General features: G+C 35.6%; 1 protein-coding gene across 1 annotated transcript in view; it reads left to right on the top strand.

Annotated features, from left to right (window-relative positions):
* The first annotated feature begins 711 nt into the window (after positions 1-711).
* Lac (septate junction protein lachesin) overlaps positions 712-24,013 on the top strand; it is a 33,427-nt gene continuing 10,125 nt past the window's right edge. Inside the window, exons 1-8 of the mRNA XM_088236281.1 lie at positions 712-806; positions 8,952-9,070; positions 16,156-16,278; positions 16,396-16,552; positions 17,572-17,671; positions 19,326-19,482; positions 21,655-21,761; positions 23,222-23,361. Coding sequence (XP_088092407.1) covers positions 752-806; positions 8,952-9,070; positions 16,156-16,278; positions 16,396-16,552; positions 17,572-17,671; positions 19,326-19,482; positions 21,655-21,761; positions 23,222-23,361 — 958 coding nt within the window. The 5' untranslated portion in view covers positions 712-751. The remainder of the gene's footprint in view (positions 807-8,951; positions 9,071-16,155; positions 16,279-16,395; positions 16,553-17,571; positions 17,672-19,325; positions 19,483-21,654; positions 21,762-23,221; positions 23,362-24,013) is intronic.

A 24,013-nucleotide genomic window follows, 5' to 3' on the forward strand; every position in this document is an offset into this window, starting at 1 on the left:
GTTTGCTTGATAACTTTTTCAGGATTTTTTTACCTGTTAAGAGCCGTCGAGTCAAAAACACTAATTCAGAGTTCTACTGGTTCCATTTCACATTCAGAACCGGATTCTTTATCCACCCGGACCATTAATCAGAATTATTTAATAAACTTTAACATACATTTGATTAGAAAAAGATTGTAAATTAGACGACAAAATGGTTGCTAACTTTATATTATTTCAATGGATGAGATATTTTATTTTACCTTAAACTGGTTGTGTGAAGTAAAAACAACTTTGGTAGTATTTTAGTCGGTGAGTTAATAATAATATTGCCTCATAATAAAGGCAACTGTATTTTGGAACGGACGTAAAAGACTCCGGATGCACCAAACACTGTCACCAAATGGAGGCGATACGGCTGGCAAAGATGGCAAATAAAATTGGGTTATTTAAAAAAAAAATGATGGTCCTAGCTCCTACATGAAACAATTTATCAAAAAAGCAAAACGATGGAGACACGCCAATGGTAAATATATATAATGTATAAAAAAACATTCCTCTAATTCCATAATCTAGAGAGGAAATTCGGGAATAAATTACTATGAAGAAAAATCAGACCGCGTTTACTCTTTTTAAAAATTCCATTGTAATATTCTCGCTACTTTTGATATCTCGCCACTTTTTAATGTTAAAGTTGGCAATACTGGCATCGCTTTCTGAACGAACCAACAAACTAGTAAAATTAAAAACAGTCTCAATTCTTTACGCAAAAATGGCGCGTGTGTTACTTTTAAGTGCTGTGATATTTAGCATTTTTCTTAATTCTGGTGAGTTGTACAAAAAATATATTTAAAAATAGTGTTTATAAATTAAAGCACAATGAGCCGCAAGTGAATTTCACACGTCCTATTGTCTTGTAGTTTTCTATCCAACAGACGCCTCGATGTTGGTAGGACAATTTTGTTTACATGCTGATTGTATGAAATCACCTACATAGGTGTCACACCCATTTATTATTACACATCTTAGGATTTTCCGCGAATCATTTGTTTAAAAACATTGCATTAATTATAACCCTTTTTATAATTGTCAATTTATTGTGTAAATTAAGTACAGTAATACAATTTTAATGGATGCATTATCGACTTTTTCGCCGCTACACCTGTCCGGTTGATTGTTTTGTCTTTTTTTTTCAAAATCGTTGCATTTTTTAAGGGATGACTTACTTTAATAATTTACTGACGCATTTAAATTAATTACATTTTTGATGATCAAAGCGTTGTTTCATTTGCTCAGTGTCATTATTACACACCTGGTTGCGTAAATATAATTGTTTGACATGGTTCGTGACCATTATAAAACCCCTTTGAGTCATTAATTAATCACATCCTGGCCATGGCCATCCCCTCAATTCTCCTCTTTTTGATTTCTATTCTTATTTATTTCCCTTTTCTTTAAAATAAAAAAAATAGCATACAGTCGAACTTGGTTATTACGAGGAAGACAGGACTGACTGAATTTGCTCGTTATAAGCATTACACGCTATACCAGAGGAAGTTTTTTTAAATCTAATCGTCACCATTGAAAATTATAATAAATGCTTACAAATATACCACTTTCTAAATTTCAATTGCAGATAAAAAAACATTCGTATTCTTGCTACACTGGCTCAGTATCAGACAAAGAAGAAACATTCACATTTTATCACTTCTTCACAATATTTTAAATAATCCCATTTCGCCTATTTATCTGAGAGAGCTCTTCCAACCTCTATCACAACACGGACTATCTCTTCGTTCTAGTATCGAGAGAACCCTTTTAATACCCTTTCATCGCTCTAATTTTCTTGCCTCCTCTTTAACAGTAGTAGCCGCTCAATTGTGGAATAATCTACCCACTAATGTTAGAGACGCCTGTTCTTTATTTACATTTAAGTCGAGATTAAAATGTCACTATCTATAAGTTGTAATATTTAAGTTGTTCCTTTATCTTTCTTCTTTCCCTCCCATCCCCTCTTCTCTCTTTTTGTTTTTTATTTTGTATGTAATCGTAATGTCCATGTAATTGTAATTTTCTCAAACTGAACGGTTTGGGTAGGTAGGAAGAAATTGCCTTAAGGCAATATGTACAAATAACGTTATGTACAAAAAGTTAAATAAATAAATATGCCCGCCCTTATATGTTTATAAATAAAGTGTTAAATAAATAAAAAGACATGTCTATGAATCGTGTATATTGCCGGTGACGACATACGGACTAGAAACCATGTCTTATAGTCCTTAAAATATAGCTTGATTAGAATGACAGTTATCAGAAAAAGTGACGACATAACTTTATAGTAACATCTAAGGAGTGATTTATATTGACACACGAAAAATCATTAGTATCTGTCATGTCAATTAATTTGTTTAATACAATGCTTGATGCTGATGAATGTCTGTAAATCGAATGTGATGGTTTTTGAAAGAAATAAAAGTATGACTAAATGTGAAATCACTGTGAATGGAGTTATACTAAAACAAGTAGAGGAATTTGTGTATCTGGGAAGTATGTTCACTAGGGATGGAATGACTGAGAAAGATCTTAAAAGGAGGGTGAGTGCCGGGAACAGAGTGAACGGTGCACTTAAATCGACTTTGGTAAATAAATGCTTGTCTCAAGAGGCAAAATTGGCAGTTCACAATGGAGTCCTGGTACCGTCCCTGATGTATGGGAAATTCTGTGAATGACTAACTTAACCTAACCTTTACCATTTTGTTTTACCTTTGGTGGTAATGGTTAGGCCGTTTTAATAATGCATCACAGCGTAAATAAATTCCTATATCTGTCTCCTTATCTCTCGCCAAATTCAATTCCGTCCCTTTCGCACCTGTATGAAGTTCATTTATATTTAATTTATTATTTTGTCACCTGTGGTAGCGAAGTATGGGCTTGGAAAAACAGGGATCAAAGTAGGCTGAATGCTGTCGAAATGCGATCTCTCAGGCGAATGTGTGGTAAAACTATGTACGATAGATGCACAAATGTTGAGATCCGTACATTATGTAAGGCTGAGACAAGCATTATCGACAAAATCAAGAAAGGAGCTCTGCTCTGGTTTGGACATGTAGAACGAATGGACAGCGAGAGAACGGCTAAGAATATTTACAATGCGAATGTCGATGGATGCAGAAATAGAGGAAGACCGAGAAAGACATGGCATGACCAAATCCAACAAATACTTAAAGATGGACATGTCAAAAGTTGGAATAATCGGCGCGCGTGCATGAGAAGATGTATGAATGTAGAGGAAGCGAGATCTGTATGCAAAGATAGAGTGTTGTGGCGTTCTATCCTCTCTGCCTACCCTTACGGGGAAACGGCGTGATGGTTTGTTTGTTTTGTTTGACATAAATCAACATAAATATATAAAATCAGCTTTAAAACTAAAAAAAATAAAATAAACATAATTATTAACGACATTCTTACAAGGTTACATCATTTTACAAAAACGTTAGAGATGGGACAAATTGGTCAATGTAAATTGATTTAATAAAAAATAATTAATTTGATGTTATTCAATTCAATTCCTTTAGGTTATTAGGTTTATTTTAGTTTTAAAGCTGATTTTATATATTTATGTTGATTTATATGTCAAGCATTGTATTAAAAAAAATAATTAACATGCCAGATTCTAATGATTTTTCATGTGTCAATATAAATCACACCTTAGACGTTACTACAAAGTCATGTCGTCACTTTTGCTGACAACTGTCATATCAAGCTATATTTTAAGGGCTATAGTGATGTCGTTCAAAGCATTTTTTAAAATTAAAATATATTTTTTGTTCATTTTAAAGTCGTATAAAATGCTCTAATTTTTACCGCGGTTAAGAAAAAAAAATTGTAGCCAATTTCCCGTAGGGCTGAAGTTCCTCATTGTATGAGAATGTGAATAAACTATTGAACAATGATATGTTTAAGTCCACATTGATGGGCCAGTCATGTGAGTAAATTCAATGAATATTTGATTGATGCTGACAATGAACTTGTTATCGGGGGGATGATTCACCGAACGTTTGTTTGCCCCCACAGACTGGTGTTGATTATCTAAAATTCAATTTTGATTTCATTCCAGTACCTATTATATTACTCTTTGGATCAGAGGCCGATTTAATAAGGCCATTAGGACAGATTCACTAAGGCCCGCAGGCTGATTAAATGAGGCCCAAAGTGCCGAATTTACTATCATTTAATAGTCGGCGATAGCTACTACTACTACCATCACGCCATTTCCCCGTAGGGGTAGGCAGAGAGAATGGACTGCCACACATGTCTATCCTGGCATACAATTCTAGCCTCTTCCACATTCATACATCTTGTCATACATGCCCTTCTGTTCAGTCTACTTTTGACATGACCAGACTTAAGATTTTGGTTTATCTGATCATGCCACGTTATCCTCGGTCGTCCTCGTCTCACATTACCGTCATTTTCGCCATATATACTTGTTTTACCATTTTTTCGTCGTCTTCAAAGATGGCCACCTATCAGTGGAGAGTAAAGCACGATCTGGTAGGCCCTCAACATCCAAAACTGACGATGTCAGACAATAACGATCAGGAAGTGAGAATTAGTGTTGGATGCATTCATTCTACTTTAACTGAAGATGAGGCAAATGGCTGTTGGCAACTTCATCATGCGTCATGCTGAAGTTTACAATCTTCATGAGCTTGTGAACGATACTTTTTGTAATGTTTAATGTCTGTACCATTAAACGAGAACTCAAACGACGGCCTGAGTTCACGAGTTCAGTCACACGCGTCACGTTTTCGTCGGCGCTGGTCGTTGATGTTCTCCATCGCTGGCTTCATCGCTGACTTTGTGGGATAAGTTTCCACCGCGGAGTTGCCGAGTTTCACAAAAAAAAATATGGCAATTCTTTGCTCCAAAGCGCTGCATCGGGGCTTGCACGGGAGACGAAAATGAATTTCACAAAAATGCCTGTCCTTACTCTCCGGATGGTCGGAGACGACTAAGCAACCGCGCGTGCATAAGCAGACTCCCCCCTCCACGATCTCAACCGGTTTAAGCGCGCTGCGATGTGTATTCGCTTCACAGCAAAATCACTGACATTACTTTTCGGACTAACCACGAATACTGTCATTTCAAACATAAAGATGAGCTTCTCGATGAAGTTGGTTGTAGTATTTTCCGATGTAAAAAAGCTAAGAAACAGCGAAAACTTATTGAAGTCTCTATTATAATATAAATAAAAATAAAGAAATGATTATATTGCTGTTCTAAAAAAATTTAAAAATTCTGTTTACCCAATAGTTGACTTCTCTCACTAAAGTATTTGACCCCCTTTGTTAGCTAACACAGACAAGTTATCTCTATGACTAAGATAGCCTATGATTATAATATCATAAGATGTTTGTCTCATGATTTTAATTAATATATTCTAACGTTTTAATTGGCCACAGCATTAGAGTTTTGTGGGAACAGTTTGTAGAATTGAGTCGTGTAGAGGGTCATTTAGAGTCATGGAGAGTATTTTTCTTTATGTTCCTAATGACTACCTTAGACATGGGCAGCTTCAGCTGTTTTATCTTCCTGCTTGCAGAACCAACCGCCGATGGTAATGCCAGTAGGAAAAGCGATGTCTAAACTCAACCGTATCTCTTCGGATATCGACATCTTTCATATTAGTGAAAAAAAGTTCAAAGAGGATAGCATCCTTTCTCTATAATTGCTGGGTATTTTTATTTTACCATTTTTGTATATTTAAATTTTAGTATTAATTTTTCGTTTTATGTTTGCGTTGAACTTTTTTGTAATGTACATAAACGTTTATAAAATAAATAAATTGAAATTGAAATTTTATTTTTTTACAAAATTGCTTACAATGTCACATTTTTTCTTATCTTAATATTAACATATTACAACAGAGATCCCTGATGTATGGGAGCGAAGTATGGACTTGGAAAAACAGGGATGAAAGTAAGCTGAATGCTGTCGAAATGCGATCTCTCAGGCGAATGTGTGGTAAAACTATGTACGATAGATGCACAAATGTTGAGATCCGTACATTATGTAAGGCTGAGACAAGCATTATCGACAAAATCAAGAAAGGAGCTCTGCGCTGGTTTGGACATGTAGAACGAATGGACAGCGAGAGAACGGCTAAGAATATTTACAATGCGAATGTTGATGGATGCAGAAATAGAGGAAGACCGAGAAAGACATGGCATGACCAAATTCAACAAATACTTAAAGATGGACATGTCAAAAGTCGGAATAATCGGCGCGCGTGCATGAGAAGATGTATGAATGTAGAGGAAGCGAGATCTGTATGCAAAGATAGAGTGTTGTGGCGTTCTATCCTCTCTGCCTACCCTTACGGGGAAACGGCGTGATGGTTTGTTTGTTTGTTTACAACAGAGATGAAGACCGTTTGAGAGAAGGTAATATAGAAGTCTAGGCATCTACAGGGCTTATGACCTGTCAATGGCTGGTTTAAGTGGCTACTTTACACACTAACATTCACCATTCTGCCCACATTTGAACATCTATATTCCTTCAATTCTTTTATCTATTGATGTTTGTGAAGTTGTAAAGTGGCCACTTAAACCAGCCATTGACAGGTCATAAGCCGTGTAGATGCCTAGACTTCTATATTACCTTCTCTTAAATGTTCTTCATCTCTGTTGTAATATGTGTATATAAACAGCTCCCTATGGAGTTGAATCCAGTCCTTGTATACAAAAATTTGGACAAACTCAAAATATTGTTGTTATGCACAATAAGTTTTTCTGGGTTATTATGCCGTGTGTCGTTCGTACTCTCTGCCGACGTTTCGGATCGCGTTACAGCGTCCATCATCAGGGTTGATGTTGACCTACATCAACCCTGATGATGGACGCTGTAACGCGATCCGAAACGTCGGTAGAGAGTACGAACGACACACGGCATAATAACCCAGAAAAACTTATTGTGCATCTTAACGGCCGTGAAAATCTAAGAAGTTTAATTGTTGTTATGGTAATATATTTTTTATTTTTTTTATTTTCTTTTCTTTTATTTAGGAAACATACAGTACAGGTACATAGTTTATATTTTACACAGTTAAACTTAACTCTAATGGACCAGTGAAGTTTACATAATATAAAGTAGTTATATTTAAGGTCAATAATTAAAGTACAAAAAAGAGTAGGAAAATAAAACAAATAAAAGTGGTTTAAAAATTAAAATTAAAGTAAAAAAAGTTAAGAATTAAAATAAAGAATGAAAAACGTGCTCAGATGTAAAAATAAAATAAAATAATTATAATATTTTTAAAAAGGAAAAACATAAATATACTCATACATATTTTAAGGGATTCAAAGAAGTGACGAGAAGAATCTTTAAATAAGACAATACAATTAAGTCAATTTAAAAACATCTTCAAAATGAATGACACATTATAGTAAGAGCAGCAATATATAGATTTTATATACATATCCAATATAAGTAATTAAAAGTAGTTTAAAAGTATAAAAACATGTTAATGCAGCAGAGAAAACAGAAAGAATAACAAGTATAGCAAGTAATATTTACTAACTAACTAACTAACCATCACGCCATTTCCCCGGAGGGGTAGGCAGAGAGGATAGAACGCCACACCACTCTGTCCTGGCACACTTCCTTTGCTTCCTTCACATTCATACATCTTCTCATGCACGCACGTCGATTATTCCGACTTTTCACATGACCACTTTCAAGAATTTGTTGTACTTGATCATGCCATGTCTTTCTCGGCCTTCCTCAACCAGCACATTCCACCTACAACCAGTCACATTCGCATCATAAATCTTTTTAGCCGTTCTTTCATCATTCATTCGCTCCACATGACCGAACCATCGCAAAAGACCTTTCTTAATTTTGTCGATAATGCTTAACTCAGTCAAGTAATATTTAAAATTTTAAAAAGCAAAATAAGGAGATTTTAAACCAAAGGTAGTTGATAAAATTTCGTTAAAGCGATTTTAGCAGTTATACAAATTTCAGTAGAAAAATTAGATTAAAATGAACAATATTAATGTATGTAATGTGAAGTGATGTAAGAGAAAAAGGGATCAAAAATCATATAATTCTTCTGTACGTGTGATGTCACTGAACTCCTAAATGGCTTAACCGATTTACGTTCGGTTTTCAGTGACATGTAGATCTTTGCGCTGCGCGTGTTCGTAGATATTAAAAATTTCAATTGAATCTGTAAAACTAAGTTAGAAGCATAAATCTATTTCATCGACCTACCAGGGTAGCATTTGACGAGAATGGAAAAAATGGAAAGATGTTGTTTTTTTGTGTTTAAAAACAGTTTGTTTTTGAATGTTTACAAACAGCATTAGCTTTTTATGGACCCCAATCAGATTCTTTCCTTAGGTTTCTTACAATTTCTTCCCATTTATCAATTTTTACTGGATTTTTGGTAATACTAAAATAATATTAACTGACATTCAATACATTCGTAACCCTGTCAATACATTGATTTCCCACACATTCGTTTAAGAGATTGCATTTCAACCGCGTTCACCCGGCTTTCATCCTTCCTCTGCCAGTTCCATATTTCACTCAACATTTTGCGTAAACCCTTCTGCAACACGGTTTCTCACAACATGGTTGTGTATATAGTCATCATCAGACAAAAGTCACTAACCCAAAAAAACATCCTTTTGAGAAATGGCAATTTGAAAACCCGTATAATGTATCTTTTTTGGGTGATTTGGGTGTAAGTTGGATTCGTTCCGATGTTTCGGCTACCACTGCAGGAGCCATCTTCAGGGTAAACCGTGTTGCAGTTGGTAACAGGCACATTATGTGTCATTTTTCTAGTGCCGGAAACCATGTTGAGTTTAATTTCAGCCCGTCGTCTCAGTTTTTGTCATTTGGGTGTTTGCGTATTATTGAAAAATAACAACTAAAATTAATAAACTTAAATGTTTTTACAGCACTATGTCAGAGGACGCCGACCATCTCCCATATAACGCAAGAACAAATTAAGGACATCGGCGGCACAGTGGAATTAGACTGTTCTGTACAATATGCGCAAGAGTACCCCGTCCTTTGGGTAAGTTTCCACACGTGCCATTTGTGTTTTCATTATTTTATTTAAAAACTATCATACTTGACGGGTTAATCCTTTATAAAAATTTCTTCTTTCTGATTCTTTCTTTCAATGATAACCCATTCCCCTTTTCGCACCCAAATAAACCAAATACAGCGTATTTTGATCACCGGTTACATGAAGGCAAGGTGTCAGTCCTATCAAGAATGGTAGGCGAACACGCCAACCATTGCACGACGAGGTGGACTTCTCCACTCGATTTTCTTGTTCAGGAATTTTACCCGAGAGTAGCCAATGGATTCGAAAACACTCGTCCGGGGTTCTATTTCACCCACAGAACTGTATCGTAAGCTCTGTAAATGCCCAGACTTCCATATTATCTTCATCTCTTTAACATAAGATAATCTTGATAATTCCCTTCTTCTTCTTCTGCAGCCTTATTCTCTCCACTGCTGGATAAACACCTCTTCCAAACGCCTTCATTCCTTTCTATCACCCTCTTTCATCGTCACTAGCACTAGCCAACTCTAATGTATGGGAGCGAAGTATGGAATTGGAAAATGATGATGAAAGTCGATTAAATGCTGTCGAAATGCGATCCCTCAGGCGAATATGTGGTAAAACGATGTATGATAGGTGCACAAATGTCAAGATCCGTGAACTGTGTAAGGCTGAGACATGCATTACCGACAGATTCGAGTGCTGCGTTGGTTTGGACATGTAGAGCGAATGGACAGCGAAAGAACGGCTAAAAGGATCTACGATGCGAATGTTGATGGATGCAGAAAACGAGGAAGACCGAGAAAGACATGGCACGATCAAGTCCATCAAATACTTGAAGTTGGACATGTCAAAAGTAGGCATAATCGGCGTGCGTGCATGAGAAGATGTATGAATGTAGAGGAAGCGAGGTCTGTATGCAAAGATATAATAATATGGCGTTCTATCCTCTCTGCCTACCCCTACAGTGAAACGGCGTGATGGTTTGGTGTTGTTTTGTTTTATTTTCAAAAATATATTTTAGTTTGCCGAAAGCAGCCCAAATTATTATAATTCTCTACAGAGTGGAATACAGCCGTTGTCTACAAGCATTTAGACAAACTCAAAATATTGTTTAAAAATAATTCATAAAATTTGCTTCTTTACAGAGGTCCTTAGTTATTGTCGAATGAGTATTTTCCTAAACATATTATTTTTCAATGCTTACTTAGCTGGTGAGGCAAGAGGTAAGTTTCATCTCATCTTTATACAGGTTGTTACACTTTGAATGCATTATTTTGAAATAAATTACTGATGTCCATCAGTACAACACGCGTCCGATCACAAATTGCATGTAACTGAAATCTGGACAGCAAGGTGTGGTTTGATGTTCCTACTGTTCAAGCGTCCAGCGAATGCAACAGCCTACCGGAGAGCTACAAAATCTTTTTTATAATTTAATTTAATAAAAAAATTAAATAACAATGATTTGTCAATAGACTATCAAACTAAGCCAGCATTGTCATAATATATTTATCAATGCGTTTTGAAAAAACGTGGCCGTACAATTATGTTTAAATTTTTACCGCGTGTAAGAAAAAAATATTATATCCAATTTTTTTCCTAGGCACTGATCTTTCTCATTTTTGTGTGTGAGAGTCGCAAGCGATTTGGCTTTTTTATTATTTTTTGTTTTAATATATTATTATTAATGATACGCTAGCAGCTATTGAGCTGATGCGCGTATATCAATTGTACATGGTTACATTATACATTGCTGTGTGCATCTAGTTGACATTGACTGAACTAGCGCCGATCACTCTCTCCGGAAGGCCATTCCATTTCTCCACAACTCGGTTGAGAAGGAGGCAGTGTTTAGTTTCAACCTCTGAGGTGGCGGTTTTCATTCTTAGTGAACATTGATTTCAACTTGGGTACATTATTTTATTTATTGTTTATTTTATTAATTTTTTACACCCACAAGGCTTTTTTTACATACATGAAAGTTATTTTTATTTTTATTTATTTTTATTTTCTTTTATTCAGGAAACATACAGTACAGTTACAAAGTTTAATATTTTACACAATTGGACTTAATTCTAATGGACCAGTGAAGTTTCCATATTAAAAAGCAATTAAATCTAATGTTAATTATGAAAGTATAAAAAAGAGAAGGAAAAAGAAAACATAAATGAAAGTTGTTTAAAAATTTAAATTTAAGTGAAAAAAAATATATTCTAAGGTTTGTAGTTTGTAGTGAGTATTTACAAATGGAAATAATATTAAAATGAAGAAAACTTGTAAGAGTAATTAAGAATTAAGAATGGAAATAAAGAATGAAAAACATACTCAGATGTAAAAATAAAATAAAATAGTAATAACATTTTTTTTTTTTTTAAAAAGGAAAAACATAAACACATATTTATTTTAAGGGATTCAAAGAAACGATGAGAAGAATCTTTAAGTGAAATATAAGACAGTAAATTTAAATTTAGGTCAATTTAAAAAACATCTTCAAAATTAATGACACATTATAGTAAGAGCAGCAATATATTGATTTTATTAACATATATAATATAAGTAATTAAAAGTAGTTTAAAAGTATAACAAGTATAAAAACATGCCAAGTTATATAAAATATGAGTATTTAAACAGCATAAAAATACAATATAAAGCAACAAAATATAGAACAGTGTTGAGAAGTAAAGTTGGTATAAAAAAAAGATGAGTATATAAACAACATAAATTAAAAAAAAAAAAAACATTATAAAGACAAAAGATATAGGAACAGTGTTAAGAAGTATAGTTGGTATAAAAATAAAAAGATGAGTATATTAACAACATAAATAAAAAAAAAATACAATATTAAGTAATAAAATATAGAACTGTGTTTAGAAGTTTAGTTGGTTTTAAAAAACTAAAAATAATAATAATATTTGTTTAATTTTATTTTTTAAATAAGCCAAAGAAATGCAGTTAAAGGTTTAAAGCAGCTAGGTACGTAATATTATAAAATACAATATGAACAGAATATTAAGTTCTATTTGAAATGGAACATATTTAAAATTTACAAGACTCACGTTAAAGACATCGACGTTGTTAGCGTGGACGTAGACGTGGTCGCGAGTACATGCAGCGTCAAGATGGAGTCACCACGCTGCCTCCGCTCTTCCAGTGAACTTGACCCGAGCTCCCTTAAGCGGTCCTCGTATGATTGATTTCTTAGATTATTAAATTATACAAATTTATTTATATACCTAATGTAGCATGTGCAAGGTGTGTTTGTGTTGTGTTTGCCATGTAAAAGTAATATTATTATAAAATAAAAATATATATTATTATGCTGTCCCATCATTAGATCTTAACCCTTAAACTTCATTAATAATAAGAAACTTTTTAGGATTAGAGTTTTGGGTGTCGTCTTTGTAACATTTCATCTATTCTATTTTATTATTTCTCTAGAGTCCTGGTCCCGACCCTGATGTATGGGAGCGAAGTATGGACTTGGAAAAACAGGGATGAAAGTAGACTGAATGCTGTCGAAATGCCATCTCTCAGGCTAAACTATGCACGATAGATGCGCAAATGTCGAGATCCGTACATTATGTAAGGCTGAGACGAGCATTGACGAGCGGCCTCCGTGGTGTAGTGGTCAACACGCTTGACTCACATGCGGAAGGTTCCGGGTTCGATTCCCGGTGAGAACACAAAAAATAAAAAATGTGATTTTTCTCAAGCCTGGGTTTTCTGTGATGTAATTCATCACTGTAATAAGGCCCAACGGCCTGTTGTGGTGCAAAAATAAATAATAAAAAATAATAATTATCGACAAAATCAAGAGACGAGCTCTGCGCTGGTTTGGACATGTAGAACAAATGGACAGCGAAAGAACGGCTAAAAATATTTACAATGCGAATGTCGATGGATGCAGAAATAGAGGAAGACCGAGAAAGATATGGCATGACCAAATCCAACAAATGCTTGAAGATGGACATGTCAAAAGTCGGAATTATCGGCGCGCGTGCGTGAGAAGATGTATGAATGTAGAGGAGGCGAGATCTGTATGAATCTCTAAGTTCAGTCATATCACTCCACTACTTCGGGAACTACACTGGCTACGTTTTCCACAGAGGGTCGAATACAAACTCTGTTGGCTTATGTACAAGTCACTGCACAACTCGGCTCCGGAATATCTAAGGGAACTATGCATTCCAGATGAACTAGCTGACAGGCGTCTCACGCTTAGATCAGCTACGTCTACGGCGAGAGGAAAAGTTATTATACCTCTACGCAAACAGCGTACTAAATTTGGTGAACGCGCATTTGCGGTCGCAGGCCCTATGGCATGGAATGCTCTCCCAGCAGAGGTGCGAGGCTGTGAAAGTGAAGTGATGTTTCGGAAAAAACTTAAAACCCACTTGTTCTCTAAATCATTTGAATAAATCCGTAGCACGTGACAACAAAATAAATTATTTTAATTAAATTACAAATTTAAAAGCTTCAATTAAATTAACTTAACAATAAAATCACCATGTTAAGCGCCCTTGAGGTATTTCATTACGAAAATGGCGCTATATAAGTTATCCATAATAAATAAATAAAGATAGAGTGATGTGGCGTTCTATCCTCTCTGCCATCCTTACGGGGAAACGGCGTGATGGTTTGTTGTTGTTGTTATTTGTGACTAGAGTGACTGACCGATTGATTGATTACTTGGATCTTTACATTTGTATTTTTAAATACAATTCTTTATCATAAAAATAAATGTTGGTTATTTTTTCATTAGCTGTTTATCGCTTTGACAATGACCCATTTAATATAATGCATTCAATTTGAAACATCTCGTGTTTTTTATTTATGTTCTTACCTTATTGCTTGACCTCATAATTGTTATTTTAATGTTGTAGCAAAAATATATTGAAAAAAGATTTGTGCCAGTTTGACTTTTATGTAGCAAGTATGTATTTTATTGATGACTAGAATATGAATTTTACTAACCGATTTTTAACGTATACAAACTTAATTTAGCATGGTTTTTGTCTGGTGTGGACATAAATATGTACATTAAGCTCAAATAAATATTTGTAACTAATATATTCACCATGTTTTAGTGCCAGATTGAAAAACTTAAAACAATAATTTCACGGCAGTTAATGGCATATTCATTTATTAATTTACACGCCTACGGGCTTTTACATGTATTAGAAATTACATTTAAGTGCAGCAGTGAAACATGAGTATGTAAATTTAGTTAAAATTAAAGATAACATAGGAAAAGCTAAAAGATACAATAATAAGTAAAAATCAGGAAATGTACCAACATAGGTATGGGGTACATAGAAAAATATTTAATAAATTTACACATAAAAACATACACACATTCATATAAGTTTATACATTATTATGGAGATACATGAGAAAAAAAATTAGTAAATAAAGAACAATATTAAGAAATTTTAAACAAATTAATTTATAACCTTTTGAATACTTAATCTATATTTATATAAAGACAGACGAAATATATCAACTTCACCATACTCGTTACCTAGCCGCTGGACGCTGGCCGGTGTAGTCTAGGTATTGGTGAATTGTAATTATTGTGACTGCCAGGAGATTCAAAAAATAAAGTTAGCTGCCGAGTATTTCGAACAGGTACTTTTAAGCTGATAACACTAGTTAATTCCGGGACGTCCAATACGCCATTTGCTATTTTATATAAATTTGATTTCTTGTTTATCGTTACCATGAAATGACATTCGCAGTCAGTGACATATTGTTTATCGTTACCATGAAATGATATTTGTGGTCAGTGACATGTTGTTTATTCATTTATTGACGGATTTAGTCCATTTAAAAAATGGCAAACACAAACCTTTAACGTCTCGATACATACACTCGGAAAGGTAGTAAAACAGATGGAAAAAATATAATAACTAAATATTTTTTTTAGAGTGGTAACTTTTAACGACTAGATGCTCTTATTTGTTAATAGGACAGAACCTAGCAGTTTTATTAAAGTGACAGTTATGTCGGAATTTAATTCGACTTCAAAATGTACTTATTTCTCTCTCATATTTTTAATAGGCTTTTAAGAAAAAAAGTGCTCACCTCAAAACGATTAAATAATTTAACAAATCATGATTAAAGGAAAAATTGCTCTGTGAAAAATTTTTTTTTACACTTTTAATGCGTAGATAAACGTATCGAGGGGTTCTTGACCCGTCGTAATTTACATACTAACTAAAAAATATAACGATGATAATATTGACACTCGCAGTCAATGACGTATTGTTAAGTGTTGCCATCTCGCAGCAATAAATTACAATCGGGTATTATCACTCAGGCGAAATATCGGATTTAACCTACTCTACAAATAAAAGATTTTTTAAAGATTCTCCTAGTGTTTATATAAGCCATTATAATGAATATTTTCATTCATTATTTTCGTTTCGAAAATAAGGTCTTTCGAAAACGATCGTTTCGTAAGTTGGTAATAAATTTTGTCACAGAAGTTCACGGGTAATGCATTCATTTTAATATAAGGAGAGTTGTCTATGCATATTATCTTAAGCCCCCCCCCCCTTACCCACTCCACACTCCAGCTCCAGGCACTGACAGATGAAAGTGAAAATGGGTACATCTTACATCTCGAATTTCTTTTATTATTTTATGGTTTTCAACCTCTTCTAAATATTAATTTATTATGATAATGATAAATTGAATTATTAATTTATCATGAAAATTATAAATCACAACTCGTAGCGTTTGATAAGTGACGGGACGTCGTAAATGTAAACAAACGACACATAGATAAAGAAAGCTATGTACAATACTCTATAAAACCCATAGACATTGATGAAAAAAAATCCGATGACGTCACAAAACATCCGAAGACGTCATACTTGATGACGTCGAGAATTGTTTGTTTTTGACACCATTCAAATGACTAGAATTGAATCCTTTATATCTCCCTTATTTCTTAACAGATTTTAATAAGGATAGCACCAATCGGCTTGTGAATTTTTAGATTAATTTATTAGCTAATAAAAGAATCCATGATAATTGCCCATTAGCCACATCAGGTCTAAAATAGATTTATGTATTTGCAGATGAAGCTAGACAGGACCAGGTCTACCGAGTTGCTTCCCATCTCCACTGGGTCCACGCTCATCGTGAGAGACTCTCGCTTCTCTCTCCGTTACGATGTCGCGTCCTCCACATACACTCTTCAGGTAACTCTCGGCTCCTAATATCTTTCATTTATACTAATTTATATACTTTTTCTGAAGTCCCGCCACTGTGGGGTAACGGTGATCCAGTTTGTTGTACACGCGGTGTTTTGACTACAGGTTAAAGACATCCAGGAGACGGACGCTGGCTGGTACATGTGCCAGGTGCTCATCTCCCTCAGCAACAAGATCTCCGCCGAGGTGGAACTTCAGGTCCGCCGTCCCCCCATCATCTCCGACAACTCCACGCGCTCGCTCGTAGTCAGCGAGGGACAGAGTGAGTAATGCCTTGTTTAATTTGAAAATTTATTTTTAGGTAGTTTTTTTGAAGAGTCAATACAGAATACCCAGGCGTAAGAAAAAACACTTTTTTTGTATTTTAACCGGGAATAAAACCAGGAATGTGCGTGAGTCAAGTGTCTTAACCACTACACCAGGGAGGCTGCCATTATTATAATTTACTACTATTATCTTGTCACAGATGAGAAGTCTGAGGTTTGAACCCCACTCCTAGCTAATTCCGGCTACTTAAACCACCCACAATGACAAGTCATAATCCCTGTAAATGTCTGGACTTTCATATTTCCTTCTCAAAAATGTGTTACACTCTCTGTTGCAATAAATTTCAATCGTAATAACTCTCTAGGGAGGAAATCTAGCCTGTCTGTAGGATTTAGGTTGTTGAGGCTGGTGGAGCTCCTAGCCCAGTTGGAGATTGACAGAAGACACGATGTTAGTGTTCCGAGGTGTATTCATTACATGGCGAATAAATATACGGAACTTTTATGGAACACGAGACTAATAGTGATGATAGCACTGGGACTACACAAGGTAACTGAGTGACTGCGTTCAGCTGATGGAGCTGACACTTAGGGCTGACCTACTTGGGCTGACTGACATTATTATGCCCCGTGGTCTCTTTATTGGCCACATTCCTTTGTTCTTCATGTCTCCATGATAGGAACGAAGTTAATGTACCAAAGGACGTTGCTCTTATGTAGAAGGATGTTTTATGTGCAATACTGTTAGTCTCGCAGAATATGTTGTATTTTTTTCAATATTAAATGATGGCTTGCTTCATCGGGCGTTCTGCATTTCCGGTGAAATGAGAATAGGTGTTATGCAGGCGTTATATAGGCGGCATTTGGTTTTCACTGAGTAAATATCCGATCTCCACACAGCCTGCATACTGTTGAATGTCGCGCCTGCTATTCCTATCTATCTGGGCTATCCCTACATGTCTGCAAACTTTTGGACATACTCAAAACATTGCTTTCATATTAATTGTCTCACCAGGCGTTCAGATGGAGTGCTACGCCGGCGGCTTCCCCAACCCCCGTATCACCTGGCGCAGGGAGAATAACGCCATCCTGCCCACCGGGGGCGCCGTCCACAAGTAAGTCCGGTCAAATATTATTCATATTCAAAACATCAACTCCGTGGTCGAACATTTTGTTCAATGTTAGTAAATATTTATTTACACGGTTTTCAGGGCCATACTGTGAAACTTCGGAGGAACATATTTATGATAGACTTCAAAAATATCTTTATAAATTTTAAAGGCAAGTATGTTAACTGCATATGTATATAAAGTGTTTAATTTGGTTGCGGTCCCGTGGCTAGTGTCTCGGACTCGCGGCTCAAAGGTCCGTGGTTCGAATCCCGCTCTACCCCAACTTGATTCCCATTTTCTAATAGGGAGTTATTTACAACTCGTTGAAAATGGCCCTCAAAATGAATCATTTGGGTAAATCATAATAACTCAAATATTTATTTTAAAATAAAAAAACAATAAAAATACGCAATGAAATTTAAGGGTTATGGTCACAGATCGCGCGGCCGAGTCAGAAGCCATAAGATGCACCGGAGTACAGCCGAATGTAATCTGACTGCAGGTTTCGGCTGAGCCAAGGTTTCGGCCAACGGCCGAAGCCGTAGCTTCGGTCCGTCGCTAATATTTTTTAAAATTTTTTATTTTTATTTATTAATAACAAATAAAAATACAATATTACAACTTAATACAATTTTTTACATTTATCAAATACATATATTTACATTGACGTTTCCCATTACGTAAAAGAAATAAACAATTCTTGTGTACATAATGGGGAGTGACGTCTTACAATAGATTCTTTTAATTAATAATAGTTTTAGGATAACATAAATACATTACAAAAAAGATATAAACGATGTTTTCAATCAGTGTTACATAAAGAAGAATTATAGATGTAACTTCTTTCTTAAATATATTGTATTCCTGACGGTACTTTTTATTATCTTTGTTTATTTCATTAAAGAAAAATATTCCTCAGTAAGTATAATGATGTTGTGCAGTAGTTGTTTTTAATTTAGGAATTAAGATATTACCACCTGTTCTAGGTCGCGTACTTACGTTTTGTGATCTAGAAATACTACTATTTATTTTATATTTATATTTATAATAAAGTCTTGAAAATTAACTTCATTCCATATTTCCTCGGTAAAATGGTTTTACTGCACTAGGGGGACCCAAAAAAACGGGAATTTTGTCATAACTTTTTTATTTTTATACCAAATTTTGATCACCTTCAAAGTATTCTCCCTTGACCACAGCGCAACGAAGAGAGCGATGTAGGCCTGCGCGTTGTCATGGTGGAAGAACCAGTCACTTGTGCGCTAAAGATCTGCCCTGATCCGCAAAGCTGTTTTTGACCAAAAACGGCATGCCACCAATTGTTCACCCCCCCCCTTACTCGCCAGATCTAGCCCCCTGTGATTTCTTTTGTTCCCCAGACTCAAAAGGGACATGAGAGGAAAGCATTTTGCCGCTGTGGAGGAGGTAAAACAAAAATCGCCGGAAGGCCTAAAGAACATCCTGATGAGTGAATTTTAAAAATGTTTTGAGCAATGGAAGGATCGTTTGCAGAGGTGCGTTGTGGTCAGGGGAGAATACTCTGAACGTGATCTCAATTTGGTGTAAAAAAAAGTTATGACAAAATTCCGTTTTTTTTTAGGTCCCCCCTCGTATGTACGAGTATTTAAAAATCATTATTTATTACTTTTGTCTCTAGGGGCAACGTCTTGAAGATGGACAAGGTGAAGAAAGAAGACCGCGGCACTTACTACTGCGTGGCCGAGAACGGAGTCGGGAAGGGCGCGCGCAGGAACGTGGCCGTGGAAGTGGAGTTCGCTCCCGTCATCCGGGTGCCGAGACCTCGCTTGGGACAGGTAATCGTTGCTCGGGAAATTAAGCACGGCCCCTGTAAACGTCGACTCGCGAGCGTAACATTGCCGGCGATGAGTGTCATTTCATCATAGCACTGAAGATTTACCGTCGCCGGCGAGTGTCATCTAATCACGACACGAATTGCATTGACAGAGAGGATTATGTCATAGTGACACCTAAAAATTACTGCACTCTGTGTAATTCTAGAACAGGGAATTATGTAAGTTTGTTTATTCCTTTGAGAGGTGAGCGCTTACTACCGAGTTCAGAAGCTCTAAGGAAACAGTTCGACTAAACCAATCCATTCTCATTTTTCGTTAATTGTGACCTCAGAGTAATAATTCTCTAGAGAAGTCCTCAAGCACTATTGCATCGAACGAAATCATTCCAAATTTATGGTTTAGTTTTAGTTTAGCTTTTACTCAAACAACAAACTTGTAATGGCCGGTTTCGGTTTGCGCTTGCAATTCTCAACGCATGTACCTACGGCCCGTTATATTGTTAAAAAATATGTCTATCAAAACGCGACATGTTTGGCCTTGACAATTGTGGCGTCAAGATTCGTTACGACGTTCTATTTGAATTTAAACGGTCACAAACAAAGTTCAAAATTTAACCGAATTGTGACATATTAGTGGCGTGGCCAATGCAATGGACAGGTATTTACTACACCTAGTGAGAATAGACAGTGCCTAATATGTTTGCTTATATTTTAATTTAGCTTATTTGTATATTTTTTACCTTCTTCACTGTTTTGCAAACAGACCACAATAATATAATCTAATCGGGTTATGGTCCTGTGGCTAGTGTCTCAGGCTCACGGACCGAAGGTCTGTGGTTCGAATCCCACTCTACCCCAACTTGATTCCATTTTCTAATAGTGGGTTATTTACAACTCGTTGAAAATGGCCCTCAAAATGAAATATTTGAGTAAATCATAAGAACTCAGATATTTATTTTTTAAAAAATAAAAAAATACTATGCTTTACTTACAGTAAACGCTGATTTTTTTGGCACTGAAATGAATGGACCATTATTTCATTGAAATTATTTATTGACAATTCTTGATGGAATTCCATTGTAATGATATAATAACTTATATTTACATAAAAGTTATTCATTTAAAAATACTTGGTACACTTCCACTTATTTATTTTGACCAATTAGCGCTTTCACTCTCTAATGGGCATCTTCAGACTGGTGAATATTATACAGTGTAAGGATAATTTAAATAAAACTAAATATTATCCATAAGATCAAAATAAATAAGTGGAAGTGTACCAAGTATTTTTTTTAATTAATAACTTATAGTAGGGCCAATTTAATAGGTCACATTTGACATTTGTCGGTTTTAGCTTCATAGTGAGGTGACCTGCTTAAAAACATCGATTAAAGTTAACGAATCGATTCGGACCTCAAACATAATATATGTGAATTGAATTCAGTTACTATGAAAATGTACTTATAGGTACTGTAATTTTATTTTTAAAACCATAAGTCAAATCCCTGTCCCATTATTACTTTCTATCGTAAGGAACAAAATAAGATAAGTACATAATTTAACAAAATTATCAACATTCGATTTTTCTGAGTAACATCCCTAGTGTTTAAAAAGAAAAAGGATTCACTGATGCAACATTGTAACGACGTTTAGAACAGAAAAAGTTTATTATGTTTAGAATGGTTTATTAGTGAAAGTAAATCGTAAAATTACCTTCTTTTGTCGTTATTACAATAAATATGTAATCGCAATTGAAAAAAGTTAAGCAATTGTGCAGTTCTAAGGTCGAAAAAATAAATAATATTTTATTACCGCCTACAAGGTTATGTTGTTGAATTTTGATGAAGTGTCAAATGTGACCTATTAAATTGGCCCTACTATATACGTAAATATAAGTTATTACATCATTGAATGGATAATATTTAAACTTATTGCAACAGATCTGCAAGCATTTGGACATACTCAAACATTGTTGAATGGATCATTTTTGCGGGAATTTTGAATTATTAATTTAGAAATATTTTTTACGCTTCTTTACAAGTACAAAAAAACATATATTTCTCCACGGTATTGTACATTTCATTCAGAGTGTGCATTTTTGCACGCAGAACGATCCGTATTTAACCCAAATGTTTAACAATGTCAACTGCAACTCGTATGGAACGCGTTACAGGCTCTGCAGTACGACATGGACTTGGAGTGCCACGTGGAGGCTTACCCCCCTCCCGCCATCACGTGGCTGAAGGACGAGGTTCAGCTGGCCAACAACCAGCACTACAGGTACGCTGCGCCCAACCACCCTCGCTTCCTCTACATTCATTCATCTTCTCCATGCCATATCTTTCTCGGTCTTCCTCGTTTTCCGCATCTATCAGCATTCGCATTCCTTCATTGGTTTCTTTGTAGACGTCGCTCAGTACGCAACTCGCGATTTGAATTCAACTATGCCGTGTTGTGTCCTTTTAAAGTGTAGAAATACTGCTAGGATCTTAAAGAAACGGGATGGAATCACATTTCATGTGTAATTAGCAAATTAATGCGTATGTAGCAAAAGCATTACTTAAAAATTGAATTATTTTTCCATCTGTCAGATTGTCGAAGAAACAAATTGAACATTTCGTTAGTGTTGCCAGGGTAGTAAATTTTTTTACCCTACTTTGCTCATTTAATAAGAGAACTAATGAAAATTTGACCTCGGATTAAACAACTGTGGTGGACATTTGACCGACATTATCTTCAAAACATAAAATATTATTCAACATGATATAAAAATATCCGATTTATGTAAAATAAAATTTGTTTTATATTTTAAGTTTAGAGTTCATTAATTCAATGACTCTTATTAAATGACCCTTTACTTATCTACTCCGTTGTGTCAATCAATATTTCCGCGTACACAATAAAATTTTAGAGAAATTAACAGATTGCTTTTTTTTTACCTTACATTTGTGTTATTATTGTATTTTTCCCCATTGTTCAACATTACGCGACGATATCACAAATGCGCGCGGCGAAAGTGGGGCGTAGTGGGGGCATTTTTGGACACAGTCCGATGTATTCTAATATGATTCTACGCTCCTTCTGGACTATTCTTAATTCTATGGATGTAAGTTCTAGTGCGTTTAATCCACTGTGGCAAGGAATCCTTTTGACTAATTTGTGGGTTTTCGTAGCACATCTTTGGACTTTTTCCAGTAGCTCTATGTCCTTAATGAAGTAGGGATTCCATACTCCAATAAAGGTCTTGTAGGTCCTGTATAACTAACTAACTAACCATCACGCCATTTCCCCAGAGGGGTAGGCAGAGAGGATAGAACGCCACACCACTCTGTCCTGGCACACTTCCTTTGCTTCCTTCACATTCATACATCTTCTCATGCACGCACGTCGATTATTCCGACTTTTCACATGACCACTTTCAAGAATTTGTTGTACTTGATCATGCCATGTCTTTCTCGACCTTCCTCGACTTCTACAACCAGACACATTCGCATCATAAATCTTTTTAGCCGTTCTTTCATCATTCATTCGCTCCACATGACCGAACCATCGCAAAAGACCTTTCTTAATTTTGTCGATAATGCTTAACTCAGCCTTGCATTCTGCTCTAATTTCGACATTATATGAGATCATTATATGAGGTCCTGTATATGAGATCAATATTCCTCGGGCTTGCAACGTGTTTCCAGGACTTCATTTAGAAATGGTGAATTAATTTATCTTAAATTGAATTTTTTTAGAATCTCCCACTTCGCCACGGCTGACGAATTCACCGACACGACCATCAGAGTGATCACCATCGAGAAGCGGCAGTTTGGTCTCTACACGTGCAAGGCGGCCAATAAGCTCGGTCAGAACGAGGCGCAAGTGGAACTATTCGGTCAGTATAACTCCTCGCTCCTCATCTCCTTTCTTCCTTCCGACCGGCGTACACTCCATGCGGACCCCGGGCCCCGTCACAGATTTGCGCAGTATTCAAAAAGCCTTATCTGTCTGTCTTCAGAATACAGTTGTGCGTGTGAAATAGAACCAGAACTTAGAACAAGTGCTTTCGTCTCGATGGCTGCTCTCGGGTAAAAATCCTGAATAAGGAAATCGAGTAGAGATAAGTCTGCTTGTTTTTGAGCTCTGCTTGAAAAGGGTGTTTTTGCACTAAAAATATTTCATTGTCCCTGGACTGGTACCTGAAGCGTAAGACTGATCATCTTACCTTCATCAAACAAAAACGATCAAGGTATGCTGCGATTGGTGTACCAATGCAGTGCCCTATGCACCATTAGGTGTGGAAAGCGGATGATGATAAATATGGAGTCAATGTTATTTCTACGTTTTTGTAGTCTTGAGATTTTGAATATTGATTCCATTTCTTCGTAAGCGTAGTCTCCTCTCTCGATGCCGATCATCTGTGCCAATTTTTTTTAGCAGACGATTTTGCACTCGATACGATTTATCCCGCCTGCATAAAAGGGAGACCAGATCACGGAGACATATTCTAATATTCATACTCTTTCAAGGTTCTGGTTCTATTTCAC

Source organism: Micrasema longulum, unplaced genomic scaffold (genome assembly GCF_059751315.1).
Source record: "Micrasema longulum isolate JH-2025_06_02 unplaced genomic scaffold, ASM5975131v1 h1tg001531l, whole genome shotgun sequence".
Taxonomy (NCBI): Eukaryota; Metazoa; Arthropoda; class Insecta; order Trichoptera; family Brachycentridae; genus Micrasema; species Micrasema longulum.